The sequence below is a fragment of the Triticum aestivum genome, chromosome 3B (assembly GCF_018294505.1).
Source record: "Triticum aestivum cultivar Chinese Spring chromosome 3B, IWGSC CS RefSeq v2.1, whole genome shotgun sequence".
Classification (NCBI taxonomy): domain Eukaryota; kingdom Viridiplantae; phylum Streptophyta; class Magnoliopsida; order Poales; family Poaceae; genus Triticum; species Triticum aestivum.
Window position 1 is genome coordinate 22471446 of NC_057801.1, and position 18501 is coordinate 22489946.

The 18501-nt window shown below is 43.7% G+C and overlaps 1 protein-coding gene across 3 annotated transcripts; it reads left to right on the forward strand.

Moving 5' to 3' along the window:
• Window positions 1-15484: 15484 nt before the first annotated feature.
• On the forward strand, window positions 15485-16690 carry LOC123068321 (UDP-glycosyltransferase 72B3). 3 transcript variants are annotated; one of them, XM_044490889.1, is made up of 2 exons: window positions 15488-16305; window positions 16346-16690. In XM_044490889.1, exons 1-2 carry the CDS (start codon window positions 15547-15549, stop codon window positions 16436-16438), a joined length of 852 nt encoding a protein of 283 aa, XP_044346824.1. In that variant the 5' UTR covers window positions 15488-15546; the 3' UTR covers window positions 16439-16690. The 3 variants fall into 3 exon arrangements, with proteins under 3 accessions (XP_044346823.1, XP_044346824.1, XP_044346826.1); XM_044490891.1 differs by having other exon boundaries at window positions 15488-16299; window positions 16340-16690; XM_044490888.1 differs by having other exon boundaries at window positions 15485-16690.
• The last annotated feature ends 1811 nt before the right edge of the window (window positions 16691-18501 follow it).

Consider the following 18501-nt stretch of genomic DNA (forward strand, 5'->3'; position numbering starts at 1 on the left):
AATCGCTGGAATCAAACGATTCATATCCAATCTTCCGGTCGACCTATTGAGCCACCAACATTCTTTTCTGTAAATATGTTAATTGGGCCTCTAGCACTAGCAGACCTGGACGCCTAGCAGTCCTGGATGCCTCGCAGATTAATCAAAGACACCACGTAGTCACGTATAAATAATACACACATACGTTAGTTTCCTTTCCTGGTTTTTTAGCGATCTTTCAATCGAAGGGAGGCGACGTACGAAGGGTTTTCTTTCTCGATGGGGGCCCACGATTTTGGGGGCCCTGTGTGATCGCTCACCTCGCTCCTCCTCATCGACGGGCCTGACAACAAGCAAAAAAGCTGCACGCACACCCTCAAAAAAAAAAGCTGCACGCACAAAATAATGCGAGCCAAGAGAAAAATACCTGGGAGGAAATACTAGTTATTTACTAGAACTAGTTAATGAAACAGCCGCACCTGACGGTTTGCTCGGTAGTAGTCGTAGCAACCAAAACAGAAACACTTTCCAGTAGTCCTAGTGGTGCCCACGTGAAGTCAAAACCGATCTGACCTTTGTACAGGTTCCCACAAACACACACAGCTGGCCAAACGTTTTTTACATTGAGATGTGATGCTTGACCAAGGTTTTATCCCATCGGAGCTTGGGGTGCGTGAGGCCATCCCTTGCACGCACCCACCTGGAGGAGCGGCCGATCTGGTGCGCGCATCGCGCCTAGCCAGTCTGTATGAACCATACAAGTTGATTGCCAGATATGATGCGGCCGCCCCTGACGAACATCATGATAATTTGTCCGTGATCTCAATTGTGTCTGCAAATGAAAATTTGCACAGGCTCACAACAACAACCCTAAAAGAGGCTAATTTAAAGGCACGAATTTAACTGAAAAGATAACACCTGATTTGACGTTCGTTGAAGATCCCATCGCACCGTGACGATCACCTATCAGGCTCTCAATGAAAGCACCAATTAATGTCGGTTCTATATTCGTAATAGGGGTCCTAAGCTAGGCGTCTTGGAGCAATGGTAACATGGACACAGGATTTTACTCAGGCCCAGGCTCTCTCGAAGAGATAATACCCTACGTCCTGCTTCTGATTATATTGATATGGGTGTAGTACATGGTACATGTGTCTACCACGAGATTGATCTAATGAATATCAGATTGATCTATTGACTAGCCTGACCTCGGTTTATATAATGCACCAGAGGTCTAGGGTTTAGGAGAGTCCTCGTCTTGTGCGTCAAGTATTGTGGAAACCTCCTTGTATGCGGCATGGGCTGCCCGGAGTGGCCCATGAGTGAACCGCCATGGGGGTCCTCGGCCCGATCCACCTGATCGGAGGACGACGTGGTGAGTACCCCTAGTCCAGGACACCGTCAGTGGCCACTAGGAACTCATCTGGTGAAGTTATTATTTATTTGTCAGACTTTTTGGGTCAGTGTTCCAGCGTGAATGAAGCTGAGCACGTCCATCCATGGTAGGCATTTATATTGTTATTACTCTTCACCGGTCCATTATTCTGGAGACTGATTATGCTTTTATTCATTCTTTTATTCGTTCTTTCCTTGCAAATTAGAAGCTTGACAGGTCTCCTGTGGTTCATAAGAAGAAAGAAGCCTTGAGTATATCCAGGAAGATAAAGAATTTTAAAATTGCGAAAATCAACCAGCTAGCCAATGGGGTGGCTCAAGAAATTGCGAAGTTTAGCTTTATTAGTAGATCTGGTGGGATTGTTCTTAATAGTGTTCGGCCGTGCATGGTGAACTTTGTAATGAACGATTGTAATAACTTTTTTTAATTAATTAATATATGGATGTTTTTCAGAAACAAGATCATTAAACACGAGGGTGAATGTCGGGTGAACTCGATCCTCGTGCTTGGTATGAAAAAATGTCTAATCATGCCACATACATCACACCAATCCTAAAGCCGCTCATATTTAATCCAAAAAGAATCCAACAAGATCTGGCATTTGCAATCATTCACCATATAAATTCCAAGAGAAGTCGTTCGAGGCTGTTTCAGCAGCATCAAACTCCCTCACCTTTGAGGCAGAGACTTTACCATGGAGTTGTACCCATCCGGCAAGTCATGAATCGGCACCCAAATCAACGGAAATGGTCTATTCTAGACGTCTTAGAGAATCCATTAATTATACGGAGCTAGGATAACCGGGCTGCCACGAAATTGCGATGGACCTCCTCCATTGCTTTGTCCAAATCACCAAGGCACAAAAACAGTGATATGAACAAATTATCCACCAACGATCTAAACTTGACTCTTCCAGAGCTAGATCCCATGAAATTCTCATGTTTTATAAAATAAACTCACTATACGCTTAACCCATGCGGAGTCTGATGATGGCCACTCAGTAGCTTGCCTCCACCGGCAGCAGTTCTTCCTTCTCAAACACCACATCATCAAGATTGGCTTGAGTCAATCCGAGCCTCTTCACCATCTTTTCAAGGTCATGATCTATAGACAAACTAGACACCATCCTTGAAACCCTGGAAACATGAGAGTATCTCATGATCCAGACCCCAAGGCGCGCCTGCCCTGCAAGCAGTCGCACCAAAGTCGGTCTGTGACACAAGGTCGCCCTTGAGTCAGCCTGAGTGGGGATTGCCGATGGGGATCAGGTGGGCTCGGGGTGGGATACTCAATACAGCGGCCAGAGGACGATGCGAGGAGGTAGACCTAACATGAGGGGGAAAACTCCACAATAAAATCCACGGCGAATATTGTGGCTTCCATGGATCAATAAATGCGTGAACCATTTTTCATTTGTAACGTTTCCTTAAAATTTATTATTTATAAAACTAAAAAGATAGTGCTTTCCATGTATATGAAGGTTTTCCGCCGCATATTTTTGAGCAACTTTGAGAGGCTCCCTCTTACCCCCTCTTTTCATATGGGAGGTAAGAAGGTAAGAGTTAATTAGACCCACTGTTTAATAAAATTAATGACTCATATTTATTATATACTCTTACCTCTCATGTCAATAGAGGTTTTTTTTTTCAAAAAAAAAGGAGTGAATGAGCGATGTAGAAAACGAAAGTTGAAGGTGCCCTCAGAAATAAAGCTGGAACCAGATCTCATCTTCCATCTCGCCATGCTTCCAACCACTTTCTTAAAGGGAAACTGAAAATTTCCCACCATTAAGGTCAACTTCCAAGGTTACATGTTCTAGCCGTTTCTTCTCTGGTGGGGGCGTCGGCTGTGGTGCTCTCCGACAGTGAGGCTTGATACGGGAAAGTTGGAGAACTTGATGGACGTGCTGCTGGCACGTGCCAGTGATGCCCATGCACAGCATGGTGGAGGGAGATGCGCTCTCTGCCGGCGAGCTCGCTGTGGGCTGAGCCGACAACATGTGGGTGTTGCTTGAAGTGATACAAAGTGATCTTGAATCCAAGCGCTCTGTCTGCTTAGGTTCCGATCCAAATGGCTTCCAGCCAGCTGGTACAAAACCTATCACGCATCATCATTTGCCTGATCAGTTCCTGGCCATAGGTTATTTGATCGCACCAGTCGCATAGCAAAACATTTGGCTTGTTTGTTTCACTTCAATATCTCATAAGAGTTGTATGTAGCTAAGTATCCCACTAAGTCTACATTTCGTCCTTCCATTTAAGCCAATATATAGCTTCCAGACTTTGTGATGGACTATATATAGACGAGCCACCTGGCTAGATCATCAGATGGCCATGCATATAGTCATGAGTATATTGCCGCACTCTGCGTGCAATTTTGTTCTTGCTAGTCCTTGTGTGACTGTTGCACGAAATTCAACCGTCAGATGCTGCATTTTGGACTCGTATTTTGCACTGCTCCTTCTGGCCAAGTCAGCGTGCAACATCTCAACCCAACAAGTGGGTGATGGTATTTCCATTCACCAGTCCCTACCTCCAACGATATGCATTGCACTGTGTTGTCCATGGCCTATTTTTTTTTTAATAATAACCTATTGATTTGGTTGTTACCATCTCATTTCCACTGTTTGCAAGTCTTGTGTCGACATTCAAATATTCAAGACTGTTTCACGAGGAATAAACATCTGGATAGATATTTTTCATCTGTTTGGATAAATTGTAACCTTTGCACTGAAAACATTATATCGTCCAACCTTTCACCGAAAAAATTATATGATCCAGTAATGGGAGTAACAACTGGTACCCTTGTCCCTCCTATTGCCGTTTGCGTCCCATTGTGATGTATATTACCCTTGCTGGAATTTTATCTATTTATGGGTCAGCCCAATAACAATTTCATAAATTCCTAATCAATCCTAGAGGCCCACTTAGCCCATTCGTGCAAGAGAAGGGGCACTACTAAAATTTAGTCCCACATTGCTGGTTTAGAGAGAGTTGAACCTCTTTATAAGGGAGGTTCTTTCCCCACATGTATGAGCATGAGAACAAGAGGGACATCAATGTGCGGTCCTCCTCCGCCGCCCGCCCCGCCACGACGTGTAAAAGGGAGGTCGCTCCTCGCAGAGAAACGCACCAGAACTTCTTCGTCCCCGGAATTATTTGGTAAATTGCTCATATTTCCTACAACCCTGACACATTCTTGAAACTCACTGTTTTCAAAATCAATGGGCCTGCCTTTTCTCAGTCCTATTTTCTCATCAACAAATAGGCTACGCCTTATCTCCACATCACTATGCTTGTCCAAACCAGCTACTACTAGCGCCAATCACATTAATATTATTTTTACGGATCACTGTGGGAGAGGATTCCCACCTGAATACATTAATAAAGAAGTTGCCGATAAATTCATGAGAGTGTCATGGTTGCGCTGATCTGCAAGAAGAGGTGGTTCAACCAAGACAGCATGGCTACCTTTAAACCAGGTTCTCTAAGGATATGCGTTCATAGAGTGAAGTCCAATACAATGTCTTCTGTTTATGAGGCAGTACTACTCGGATGACGCCACGGTCATTGAAGCAGAACAAGAACGGAGGTATTTTTCCAAAGGTCAGCATTTGAGTCACTTCCTCGCTGGAGGTATTCAAGCTATCCTGGCCTAGATACTACGCCGAGGCATCGAGAGGAGGGGCATGCTTAGGCGCACTGTTGCCTCGCTGCCGGTGAGCTCACCGTCAGCATGTACGGCATCATGTTGTTATGTCTGCATTATCCCACAACTCTTTGTTTTCCTCCACTATCTCACGGATCTCTCTCCAACTATTTGCTGGGACTACATCTCACAGCTCTCACACTAGAGACTAGCTACACTGTTTCCTGGCCTCACAGCCTTCTCTCGTTACCTCTTACTAGCACGCCTGATTACATGTATAGGTTTATGCTAGCCTCTGAACTATGCTCACGATTCTCACACCACTCCTGGGATCACTCCACGACCATGTATATGACCCAACCAAATCACTTGGCTAGTTTGCTGGCTACTCAAACGATCCTGCACACATGACCCAACCAAACCAACTACTTTTGTGCTGACCGTATCACTCAAGCCACACTCCAGGACTACTGCCTATCACCTACGACTCAACCAAACCAGCTACATGCTAACTACTTTTGACAAAAAATAGGAAATATTTTACTACTTGGATGGATGCATTTTGTATTTCTCAACAGTTCACACACGTCCACGAGTACTCTTAAGCATACATGAACATCATCAGAAACAATCTAAAATTTGGGGGAGACTATGAGATTCCCGACCGTGGATTTGTTGTAATACAATACCATTCTAACCAGACTCGTGCTATCCTTATCTAGAAATTTCCCTTTTCTGTGTCTTTCAATCAAGAGAACATTTGACCTTGAAACTTTGCAGTTCAACTATACACCTGTGCCATTCATTGTCATAAAATGTTTTCAATTTTTTTATGAAACATAAATTTGTCAAATTTCAAATTCTTCATGAGTTTTATCATTTTTTAAAATTATATTGCGCCAAAGGATCCAAATTGGCCGGACCCTTCCTGGACCCTGCACAAGTAAGAGCTACATCACCAAACTGCTCTTTTTTATATTGCATCAAAACATCTGAAAATATTTCTGCACATGGTTGTACTTGTGCGTTGTTCATCTGCGAAGTTTCAAGATTAAATATTCTTTTATTGGGAAGAAAAAAAAACGAAATGCAATTGCACTAACTTTGATGCAAAAATGGAAGGCAATGATAGATGGTACATGTGTATGGTAGCACTGTCAGTACTTTCCATAGATTCCCTGAATTGCATACTAGAGTACTGTCGGTCAAATGCTTGTCTTGTTAAAAAGAATACGCCTTACATTTTAAAGCAGAGAGGGAGAGAGTAGCAAGAATGATATGATTTTGCTATTCTGTTTATGTGGCAGTACTACCTAAATGCCACAGTGACGAAGACGAACAGCTGGGGTAATTTCCAAAGACTTCAATGCCACAGTGATGTAGACAAACGGAGGCAGCAGGCGTGGTGAACGGCAGATTGTACAACACCATGTGGGTACCTCTGGACTGTCTTTACAATTAAGCCGTTCAGAACTTCAGTATGCAGATTTTGAACCACGGAGAAAGAGATGATGAGACCGGACCAGGGATTTCGATGTAGATCGTCCGCTTGAAGTTTAGTCTTACTACTGCACAAAAGCCAACTGTTAATATCTTGGTGTTTGTTTTCCTCCATTATCTCACTACCTCTTTTTAACCAACTGTAGGAGCTGCCTCTCAGTTCTCACAGCTCCTCCCTTCACAATCACAATTGTTTCTTGTTGCTTCACACAACACATACGTACCAAGGGAGACACGCTCAGGGATTTGGTTTAGCCTTGGTGGCACTAGAGACTAGTACATTGTTTCCTGCCATCAGAGGCTTCTTCTCTACTCTTTACTTATCTTATATAACAAACTTGGTTGCATGCATATGTTGTTAGACTCGGCTAAACTCACTCCTCAGTCCTCACACACTAGTCCCGGAATCACTTCAATAACACATGACTCAACCAAATCAGTTGGCTGGCTACTCACACGATCCTACATTCATTGGTGTCTACCTACTATGCAACCAAATTAACCAGGCAACTACACACTTCTATCCGATTCAAGCCCCACGCTAGACACATTTTACTGGTAGCAGCTTGAAGAGCATCAGGAAAACATGCGAAAATTGGACGATCTGTAGCATGACAGTGTTGTTTTCTTCAAATAACATATTGCACACAGACACAAGGTTGCTTTCTCTGCTATTTGAATGTTTTTTTTAGAAAAGGGGGACATCCCCGGCCTTTGCATCAGAGTGATGCATACGGCCATCTTTATTAGCAAGCAAAAAGGTTCGACAAATATCTTAAAGTCTCTGCTATTTGAATGTGCCGACTTATCAGTAACTCTAAGAGTACTTTCCTTACATTTTGTTTGAATGGAACAGATACTGTGTAATTTTGTATACTTAGTTCTGGACATCTCCAACACATCTATTTCTGGCCAACATAGATAGGAACTGATTAAGATTCTGTTAGCCATTCCTCAAAAAAGATTCTCCAACACATCTGCTCCTCACACGATCCTAAATCCATGCATGGAAAATGAACATCCTCGACTATCATATGTGTACCTACGACTCAACCAAATTAACCGGCCAGCTACATGCAAACACTTCTATCTTACGGATGAACTGTACAAATGTATTGCCATCTCTAAATAACAGAGTGCCACAGACACAAGGTTGCTTTCCTGTGCTTTATGAATGTGTGCAGTAACTCTAAGATTGCTTGCCTTACGTTTTATTTCAGTGCAGCTTCCACAACCAACGGCACATCTTAGCTATGGACATCTCCAACACACCTCAGCTCCTTCTACGGTGGACGTCGCCAACTGAAATAGGAGCTGATTAGGACTGTTAGCTTGAGAAAATATTTCTGGTTCCATTTTGAGAACTAGCACGGTGCATGGCAAATCAGTATAATGATATTGTTTTTAGGTTCATTTAGACATATTTTATTCTGATTTGCTATTACTAAGTGGTCTAAGATTTTTTTTGTAAGTCTTGACCTAATTGCAGAATAATCATTTTTTCTAAGCCAACAAGTGGGAGATGGTATTTCCCTTCACCAGTCCTTAACTAAAAAAAACGTCTGGACAGGTGGGCCTGCAAAATAAAGGTATGTTGTCTGTGTCACTTTCAATGTTTGTCAAAGTTGTATTTTAAGAAAGGTGTCTATGGGTTGTGTCAACATTTTCAAATATCAAGGGTGTTCTATGGAAGAAACCTCTTGAGAGGTTTTATCTGTTCGGCTCTTGACTAAATTGTAATCTTGGCTTTAAAAACATTATATGATCCAGTAATGTGCCAAGAGTAACAACTCGTTCAAGTTACTGATGCGTCCCACCGTGAATTTGCGATTAACTTGTGCTATGTGGAGCATTCCACTAGCCACCTACTTGTGTGCCATGTGTGTTCATACTTCATACTGCAAATTTGTTGGCACCAACTAAAACAATATGAACATTGCATTGAAGAAGAGTGCTCAACGATTGGAGAACAACTTCTAGCTAGGGGTGGTCTGAAAAATTACGCTATGTAGTACAGTACTCCCGCCGTCTCATAATATAAGAGCATTTTTTAAATTACACTAGCGTAAAAAACGTTCTTATATTATGGGACGGAGGGAGTACCTTTTATACGGAGATTAGCAGGCTAGAAATTTTGGAATACACATCACAATGAGCACACACATAGATCGATGCTCACCAGGGCCTGCTAGTGTACGTCACATTGCGCATTACGTAGGCTATTTCTTTCACCTTGACATAGATAGCTTCACACGTATGGATACCTTGCACTTGTACCAGTTGTCTTCCCCTACTATTTTGACATAAAATTGAATATATGTGATGAATTATTTTGCCACAGTTCACATTAGTATAGATGAACACGTCTATAGTTCCATAAGAAACAGTTCAGACAGACGGGGCGCCTAGAATTAATTTTGAATTGATACAAAATGATTTGCAGTCCAACGTCCTGTGTGGTTGAATACCAATGGGGGTTTCAGCCAGCTGATACAAAGTGCATTACATACCATCATTTGGTTGAGAAATTCCTAGCAACAGAGTAGTCGATAAAAACTAACCATGACTGACCCTCAAACGACGCTGTTCCTAGAGAAACCTAATTCGCCGGCAGGGCTGGAGAAATTCCAGCTGTGCTCACTTGTGTACTACATCGCACCATGGAGAAGAGCCTCCTCCGTCGCTGGTGAGCTCACCGTCGGCATATACGACACAATCTTTGTATGTTCCAACAGCACTATCCCACAACTCTTTGTTTTCCTCCACTATTCCACATACCTCGTCAACAAACTAGTGGAGCTGCATCTCACAGCTCTTCCCTTCACTCTTACAACTCTTTCTCGTTGTTTCACACAACACACTCTCGCACACACGCACCAAGAGAGAAACACTAGATTTGTTTTGCCCAGGAGCATTTCGCCTTGGTGGCACTAGAGACTAGTACGTTTTTCCTTCCTTCGCCGCCTTTTCCTCTCCTCTAAATTTCTCTTATATAGCAAACTTGGCTACATGTTTAGGCTGTTAGCCTCAACTAAATTCACGCCTCACACAACCACAAAGTGGAATCACTCGACAAAAACATGACTCAACCAAATTGATAGTTGCTAGGCTTGAAATGCATGTTGTACATCTTGAGGAGTCCTCCTATTTCTTTTAACACAGGCGTCCTCCTATTGTTAGCATCCTATCATTATGAATTATTATGGCCTTCAACACTGACCAGAACAAGCTTCTTTTGTCGGATGATCTCCAACCTATGCAATGGTTTTTCATGGTCTAAATCCACCAAACTCATGAGTTTCAGCCCCGCTCCAAACTCTCCAAAGTCACCAGCATCAGAGAATTAATGCTCAAATGGACTCCCTGGGAAGCATGCCCAAGTCTCCTTCCCGAGCAATGCCTACGTCCGCCACCACGGCCACGCCCATGAGTGAGCATACTCCAAAGTAGATCAAAGATCATTAAACACGATGGCGGATGACGGGTGAACTCGATCCTCGTGCTTGGTATGAAGTTGTCCAATCATGCCACATACATCACACTAGTCTGGAAGCCGCTCATATATAATCCAAAAAGATCTACGATTTGCAATCGTTCACCATAGAAACATGGTTTTTGAGAGGATTTCTAGCATCGATCAAAACTCTAGGTGGATATAAATTCCAAGAGAAGTCGTTTGAGGAAGTCTAGATGGGGAAGTCGTTTCAGCAGCATCAGACTCCCCCATCTTCGAGGCCGGAGACTTCACCATCAAGTTGTACCCATCCGGCAAATCGTGAATCTGCACCCAAATCTTAACTTGAAAAGGTCGAATGTAGACGACTGAGAGAATCCATCAAACGGAGCTAGGATAACCGGGCTGACACGGAATTGTGATGGACCTCCTCCATTACTTTGTGCAAACCACCAAGGCACAAAAACTGCGATATGAACAAATTATCCACCAACATTCTGAATTTGACTTCCCAAGCAAAATCCCATGCAATTGTCATGTTATATATATAACTAAAACTCACTATTATGTTTATCCATGTGGAGTCTGATGATGGCCAGCCAACGGGTTGCCTCCGCCAGTGGCAGTTCTTCCTTCTCAAAACACCACATCATAAAGATCGGCCCGAGTCAATCTGGGCCTCTTCATCATCTCTTCAAAGCCATGATCCATATCACTAGACAAACTAGACACCATCCTTGAAACCCTAGATACCCGGGAGAGTCTCATGATCCAGACCACGAGGCGTGTCAGCCCTCCAAGCAGTCGCACCAAGGCCGGTCCGCGACGCAAGGTCACCCCTGAGTCAGCCCGAGTGGGGATTACCGACGGGGATCAGGCGGGGTGGGGTGGGAAGATACTCGACACAGCCAGAGGACGATGTCTTGAGGTAGTCCTACCGTGATGGGGAAAACTCCACAGTAAAATTGACGGCGAATATTGTGGCTTCCATGACGCGTGAATCCTTTTTCATTTGTAACGTCTCATTAAATTTTATTATTTCAAAAACTAAAAAGATAGTTCTTTCCATTATATGAATGTTTTCTCCACATCTTTAAACAAAAAAGGAATGAATGAGCGATGTAGAAAAAAGGAAGCTGGAGGATCCCTTATTTAGAAATAAAGCTGGAACCAGATCTCATCTCACCCATATGGGACTTTTAAGATAATTTCCGTCTCGCCATAGAAGTATAGAAACTTTTCAATTCTTCCAACCACTTTTTTTAAAGGGAAAGTGAAAAATCCATTAAGGTCACCTTCCAAGGCTACATGTTCCAGCCGTTCCTTCTCTAGTGGCGGCAGCGGCCGTGATGCTCGCCGACGGTGAGGCTTTACACAGGAAAGATGGAGAACTTCGTGCACGTGCAGCTCGGACATGCCGGTGTTGCCTATGTACAGCGTGGCGGAGGTAGATGTGCTCCTTGCTGGTGAGCTCACTGTGAGCCGAGCCAATCCAAATGGCTGGCTGGAATGTGGGCCGAGCCAATTGAATTGCCCTAATGTGCGAGAAGTTGTGGTTCCACCAAGACACCATGGCTACCTTTAAACTAGGTTCTCTAAGCCTATGCGTTCATAGAGTGAAGTCCAATACAATGTCTTCTGTTTATGAGTTAGTACTACTCGGACGACGCCACGGTGAAGCAGAACAAGAACGGAGGTATTCTCCGAAGGTCAGCATTTGATTCCCTTCGTCTTTGGAGATATTCAAGCTATCCTGACCTACATGCTAGGTCGAGGCATCGAGAAGAGGGGCATGCTTAGGCGCACTATGGCCACTCACCGTCAGCATCTACAGCATCATGTGGGTATGCGCGCATTATCCCACAATTCTTTGTTTTCCTCCATTATCCCACAGACCTCTCTCCAACTATCTGCTGGAACTACATCTCACAGCTCTCACACTAGAGACTAGCTACATTGTTTCCTGGCTCACAACCTTCTCTCGTTACCTCTTACTAGCAAGCCTGATTACATGTATAGGCTTCTGTTAGCCTCTGAACTAAGGTCACGCCTCTCACACCACTTCTGGGATCACTCCACGACCATATATAGGACCCAACCAAATCACTTTTTTTTTGCGAGTCCAACCAAATCACTTGGCTAGTTGGCTAGCTACTCACACGATCCTGCACACATGACCCAACCAAACCAACCACTTTTGTGCTGACCGGATCACTCAATCCACACTCCAGGACTACTGCCTATCACCTCCGAGTCAACCAAACCAGCTACATGCTAACTACTTTTGACAAAAATTAGGAAATAGTTTACTACTTTGACGGATGTATTTTGTATTTTTGAACAGTTCACACACTTCCACGAGTACTCTTAAGCATACATGCATGAACACCATAAGAAACAATCTAAATTTTGGAGGAGATATTAGATTCCCGACCGTGGGTTTGTTGTGCTACAATACCACTCTACCCTGTATCTAAACCTTTCAGTTTGTGTCAAGATTCGTGCTATCCTTGTCTAGAAATTTCTCTCTTTTGTTTCTTTCAATAAAAAGAACATTTGACCTTGAAACTTTGCAGTTCAACTATACAAAAGTGCCACTCATTGTAATAAAATGTTTCCAATTTTTTTGATGAATCATAAATTTGTCAAATTTCAAATTCTGAATGTATCACCAAAGTGGTCGGACCCTTCCCGGACCCTGCTCAAGCGGGGGCTACATCACCAGGCTGCCCTTTTTTATATTGCGCCAAAACATCCGAAAATATTTCTGCACATGGTAGTACTTGTGCGTTGTTGATCTGCGAAGTTTCAAGATCAAATATTCTTTTATTGGGGAGAAAGAAAAAAAATGAAATGCAATTGCACGAACTTTGATGCAAAAATGAAAGGCGATGATAGAGGGTACACGTGTATGGTAGTACTGTCAGTACTTTCCATAGATCCCCTGAATTGCATACTAGAGTACTGCCGGGCAAATGCTTGTCTTGTTAAAAAGAATACACTTACATTTTAAAGCAGAGATGGAGAGAGTAGCAAGAATGAGATGATTTTGCATATTCTGTTTATGTGGCAATACTAGTTAAATGCCACAGTGACGCAGACAAACAGCTGGGGTAATTTCCAATGACTTAAATGCCACAGTGACATAGACAAACGGAGGCAGCAGACGAGGTGAGCGGTGGATTGTACAACACCATGTGGGTATGTCTGGATTGTCTTTACAATTAAGCCGTTCGGAACTTCAGGATGCTGATTTTGAACCACGAAGAAAGAGATGATGAGACTGGACCAAGGATTCAGATGTAGATCGTTCGCTTGAAGTTTAGTTTTAATACTGCACAAAAGCCAACTGTTAATATCTCGGTGTTTGTTTTCCTCCACTATCACACAACACATACGTACCAAGGGAGACACGCTCAGAGATTTGCTTTAGCCCATAGAGGCATTTCTCCTTGGTGGCACTAGAGACTAGTACATTGTTTCCTGCCCTCACAGCCTTCTTCTTTGCTCTTTATTTCTCTTATATAGCAAACTTGGTTGCATGCATATGCTGTTAGACTCAGTTAAACTCACGCTTCATACACCAGTCCTGGAATCACTTCAATAACACATGACTCAACCAAATCAGTTGGCTGGCTAATCACATGATCCTACATGTGTTGGTGTCTACCTACGGCTCAACCAAACCGGACAGCTACATACAAACACTTCTATCTGAGTCATGTTACTAGTAGGTTGTAGCAGCTTGAAGTGCATCAGAACAACATGTGAAAAATATTACGGACGAGCTGTAGCATGAAACTACTGCCATCTCGAAATAACAGAGTGCACAGACACAAGGATGCTTACTCTGTTATTTGAATGTGCCCGACTTACCAGTAACTCTAAGATTACTTGCCTTACATTCTGTTTCAGTGGAACTGACACTCTGCATACTTAGCTCTGGACATTTTCTGAAACTACAAATAACATTTTGAAAATCTAAACATTTTTAGAAAAACTGCAACAAACTTGAAAATCTGAACAAAATTTTGAAGACATGAATATTTTATGAAATTCCCTGATTTTTTTGAAATTCACAAACAAATTATGGAAACAAGAACATTCTTTAATTTGTGAACAAATTTTGAAAACAGGAACATTTTTTCAAATACGCGGACACTTTTAGAAATAATGAACAACTTTTTCTAATAATGTTTTTCTGAAATTCACCGAACATTTTTGAAATTGAGAACAAATTATGAAACAAGAATATTTTTTTGAAAAGAGGAATATTTTTTGAAAAGCATTCTTGTTCGTAATTATGAACATGTTTTTCAAAATGCAAACATTTTATGAAATTCCATGAAGAGTTTTTGAATTTGAAAAATATTATGAACAATGAGCATTGCAAAAGAATTATGAACACCTAGTAGCTACCTCCTTTGCTGCCTAACTTTGAAGTTCTTCTCATCCTCAAAAAAAAAACTTTGAAGTTCTTCTTTTGCCCCATGTATCGTACATAATGGGCGGCAGTGGTCGTAAGAACCTGATAGCATATCCTCTGGCAACAACAGTGAGCATTGCATGAGAGAGCATGCTCTTTCACCTTTGTTTGCCAACTTGGTTGTATAGAGGTTCACCATCCTTGTCATGTCAACTGATGTGTGATGATCTAGCCAACATGCTACAATCGTGCTTTATGCTCTCCGATCCGCGAGATTGTGTCTCTCCTCTCACGGATCAACTGTGTTTGATGTGAAGCACTACCGGCATATTTGATTTTGTCTAGTGTCAGGGCATTCAAGAATGATATTAACCGTATGCTAAACATGTCGAGAATTCACCATTTAGAGTAATATAGCTTGATGGTTTGACATGGTTTGATTGTCGAGATTAATTGAATAAGCCCTTTTGATTTATATATATTGGTATAGATGATGACGGGTCTCGAGTTGATAGATGATGGTTGCCATGGGAAGCCGCCACCGCTCTGCTTTTTCTTAGCTAGCTTAACGAATGAAAATATATAGGGGAGAACATGAGGAGGAAATGAGTGATGGAGAGAGGTCGGTGAAAAGATAAGGTTGGAAAGGGAAAGACCGATGGACTCCACGAGGGACAACAGTGTTGTCCGGGGGAGGCGGACGACACGGATGAGTTTGTGAATTGAAGCTTTTCCCCAGTCTTAAACTCCGCCGCACCGTCAAATGATAAAATCGCTCCCTGCAAAAAAGAAAAAAAAATGGTAACTCGGAAGTTGCCAAAATTTCATGTTTAGCTCACCCCACATAGCCACAGCTGAGTAAATGATGCAAATGATTGGGCCACAAGGAGCCGAACCGACCAATCAATAATACTGTCTGCGCGTGATCCACGTTCCCATCACGGCTGCAGGCTATCCTATCTATAGATCAGATCCGGCGATAAGAATCTGCATGCATGCTGGATTTATATTTTTTGACAAACATGCTGTTGGATAAATTGATTCTATCTTCCTTCCCTACCTATAAACCCCCAAAGCAATACACGTACGAGGTCAAGCACAACCACCGTAAATAATCCACGAAGAAAACACAGGGGCAAAACAATGGAGGCGAGCGGCACGGCTGAGGCTCGCCGGCCACCGCACGTGGCGATGCTGGTGACGCCCGGGATGGGCCACCTGATCCCGCTCGCGGAGCTTGCCAAGCGCCTGGCCGCGCGGCACGGCGTCACGGCCACGCTCATCACCTTCGCCTCCACTGCGTCCGCCACGCAGCGGTCCTTCCTCGCCTCCCTCCCGGCCGCCATCTCCTCCGTGTCCCTTCCGCCCGTCGACCTCTCCGACCTGCCACCCGGCGCCACCATCGAGACTCTCATGTCCGAGGAGTGCGCCCGCTTGGTGCCGGCGCTTACCGGGGTTCTGTCGGGGCTCAGGGAGACGACGCGGATGGTGGCCTACGTGGCCGACCTCTTCGGGGCGGACTCGTTCGACGCTGCCGTGGCCGCCGGCGTGCCCAGAAGGTACCTTTTCCATCCGGGGAACCTGCATGGGCTAACGTTCATCCTCCACCTCCCGGAGATCGATGTTTCCATGCCCGGTGAGTTCCGGGACCTCGCCGAGCCCGTCAGGCTGCCCGGCTGCGTCCCCATCCCGGGGCCGGACGTCATGTCGCCGTTACAGGACAAGTCTGACCCCTGCTACCGGTGGATGGTGCACCACGCCAAGCGCTACCTAGAATCCGAGGCCATCCTGGTGAACTCCTTCGACGCCGTCGAGCCGGACGCCGCCAGGGTGCTCTCTCACCCGGAGCCCGGGCGCCCTCCGGTGTACAACATCGGTCCGCTCATACGGGCCGACACCGGCGAGGAGCCGCGCGCTGCGTGCCTGGACTGGCTCGACCGGCAACCGCCCAAGTCCGTCATCTTCGTCTCCTTTGGCTCCGGAGGCTCGCTGCCGACGGAGGAGATGCACGAGCTGGCGCTCGGGCTGGAGCTGAGCGGGCAGCGCTTCCTGTGGGTAGTGCAGAGCCCGAGCAACTATGTACTGCTAGTGCCAATCACATTTATTATTTCTCGCATATTGACAGTTGACAGGGATAGGACCTCGCAGCTTGCACTAGTGGCCTTTGCTGCTATTTTTGACGGAAATTAGATATTTTCGACAAAAAAGTAAGTACTCCCTCCGTTCCTAAATACAAGTCTTTGTAAAGATTTCACTATAAACTACACATGGAGCAAAATGAGTGAATCTATACTCTAAAATGTATCTACATACATCTGTATGTGATTTATAGTGGAATCTCTCCAAAGACTTATATTTAAGAACGGAGAAAATAGTTTCAATAGATTACATCGCTGATGCCTGAGTACATGCATCACAGCCTTTTTATCTTTATATTTATATAGCACCCCTGATTACATGCATGTGCTGTTGTTAGCCTATCAAGTAAACTCACGCCTCACACCATCACTCCTGGGATCATGTTAAAATAAATCTGAGGCATACCGTCGATCATCCAAAGATCAAACAATCACACGAGCACGACACCGAGATTTGTTAACGAGATTCACCGATATGGCTACATCCCGGGGCCTGACTATATGTGTTTCTCCCCATGACACTGCTACAATACCGCACCATGTCGCCCTGGACGCCGACACATGCCGCCGTCTTCCCCTGCGTCCTGTGCTATATGTTGGCATAGGTTACATCGTATGTCTACCCCCGCTATATATGAGAGGCCTAGGATACAATGTCCTACTAGGACACGACTCCATATCCTATGTAAACACAATACAACTACAAGGCCAACTGTAACCTACCTTGTACACTATATTCGACACAACTCTAACAAACTCCACCACCTAGAATTTGTCAATGCGTCAAACTTTCATGTACATTGGACTTGAGCTTATCTCATGAGAACCGCTGCTACTCCAAAGACTCCATGTGACTCCACTTACAACTTGTACTCTCTTCTTTTCTTGACCACGATCAACACTCGAGCAAAATTAAGTTCCTTGTTACTCTAATTTGTGCTCCCAATGTCCAGAGTATCCATCCAACGCCATCACACACCGATCACTAACCTGCGTGAAAATGAACAACTCACATATTTGGTGTCACACATAAGAGTTACCTAAACTCAACATCACCGCTCCTTTCTTGACTACCTGTCTGAAACTTGAAGGAATTTCACCATTGCTTGTATTCATCCCGAGTCAAATTCGCAATTGTCTCACCACATGTATGACCACCCACTAGTAGAAAGAGGGGCTTCTGTCCCGGTTGGTAAGGCCCTTTAGTCCCGGTTTTTGAACCGGGACTAAAGGGTCGTTACTAATGCCTCTCCCCTTTAGTCCCGGTTCTTACACGAACCGGGACTAAAGGCCGCGACCACGTGGAGCTCCACCTTTAGTCCCGGTTGGTAACACCAACCGGGACTAAAGGAAATTTTATGATTTTTTTTTTGAAATTTCTTTTTTTTTATTTTTTTATTTTCAAATTTCTGAATTATTTTAACCTCTAATCTCTAATCACCACCCCTCATCACTGCTCAATTTATCCTCTAATCTCTAGTCACCCCTCATCGTTCCAAATCATCTAACTTCCCGAACAGTCACCCATCCTCCCACTCCCCCAGCCTGAGCACGCTTAACTTTCGGGTTATATTCTCCCTCGTTTCCAAGTCTGCACTTTTATTTTCCTGGCAATAGTAAGATGTCAATCCTATTAACCCTCAGGAATTTTGCTTGAGCATGAAGTGACATATTTCACTGTTTGAGTTTGGAACTATTGTTTTAAAAAACAATAATTATTTAGTAACACTAATATTTCTTGAATAATTAGTTTGGCCATTGTTTGACCACAGTTTGACCATAATTTGATCAGATTTGACCAAAATTCAAAAACTGAAATAATTATTTAGTAACACTGATAATCTTGAATAATTATTTAGTAACACTAATACCTCTTGAATAAGTAGTTTGACCATAATACTTCTTGATTTTTTGAATTTTTTTTGCCTCCAGATCTTAAAAGCCCCATAACTTTTTTTCT

Excerpts from the sequence above, each read along its gene's own strand:
- LOC123068321 (XM_044490888.1), top strand. The coding sequence starts at position 15,547 with ATGGAGGCGAGCGGCACGGCTGAGGCTCGCCGGCCACCGCACGTGGCG.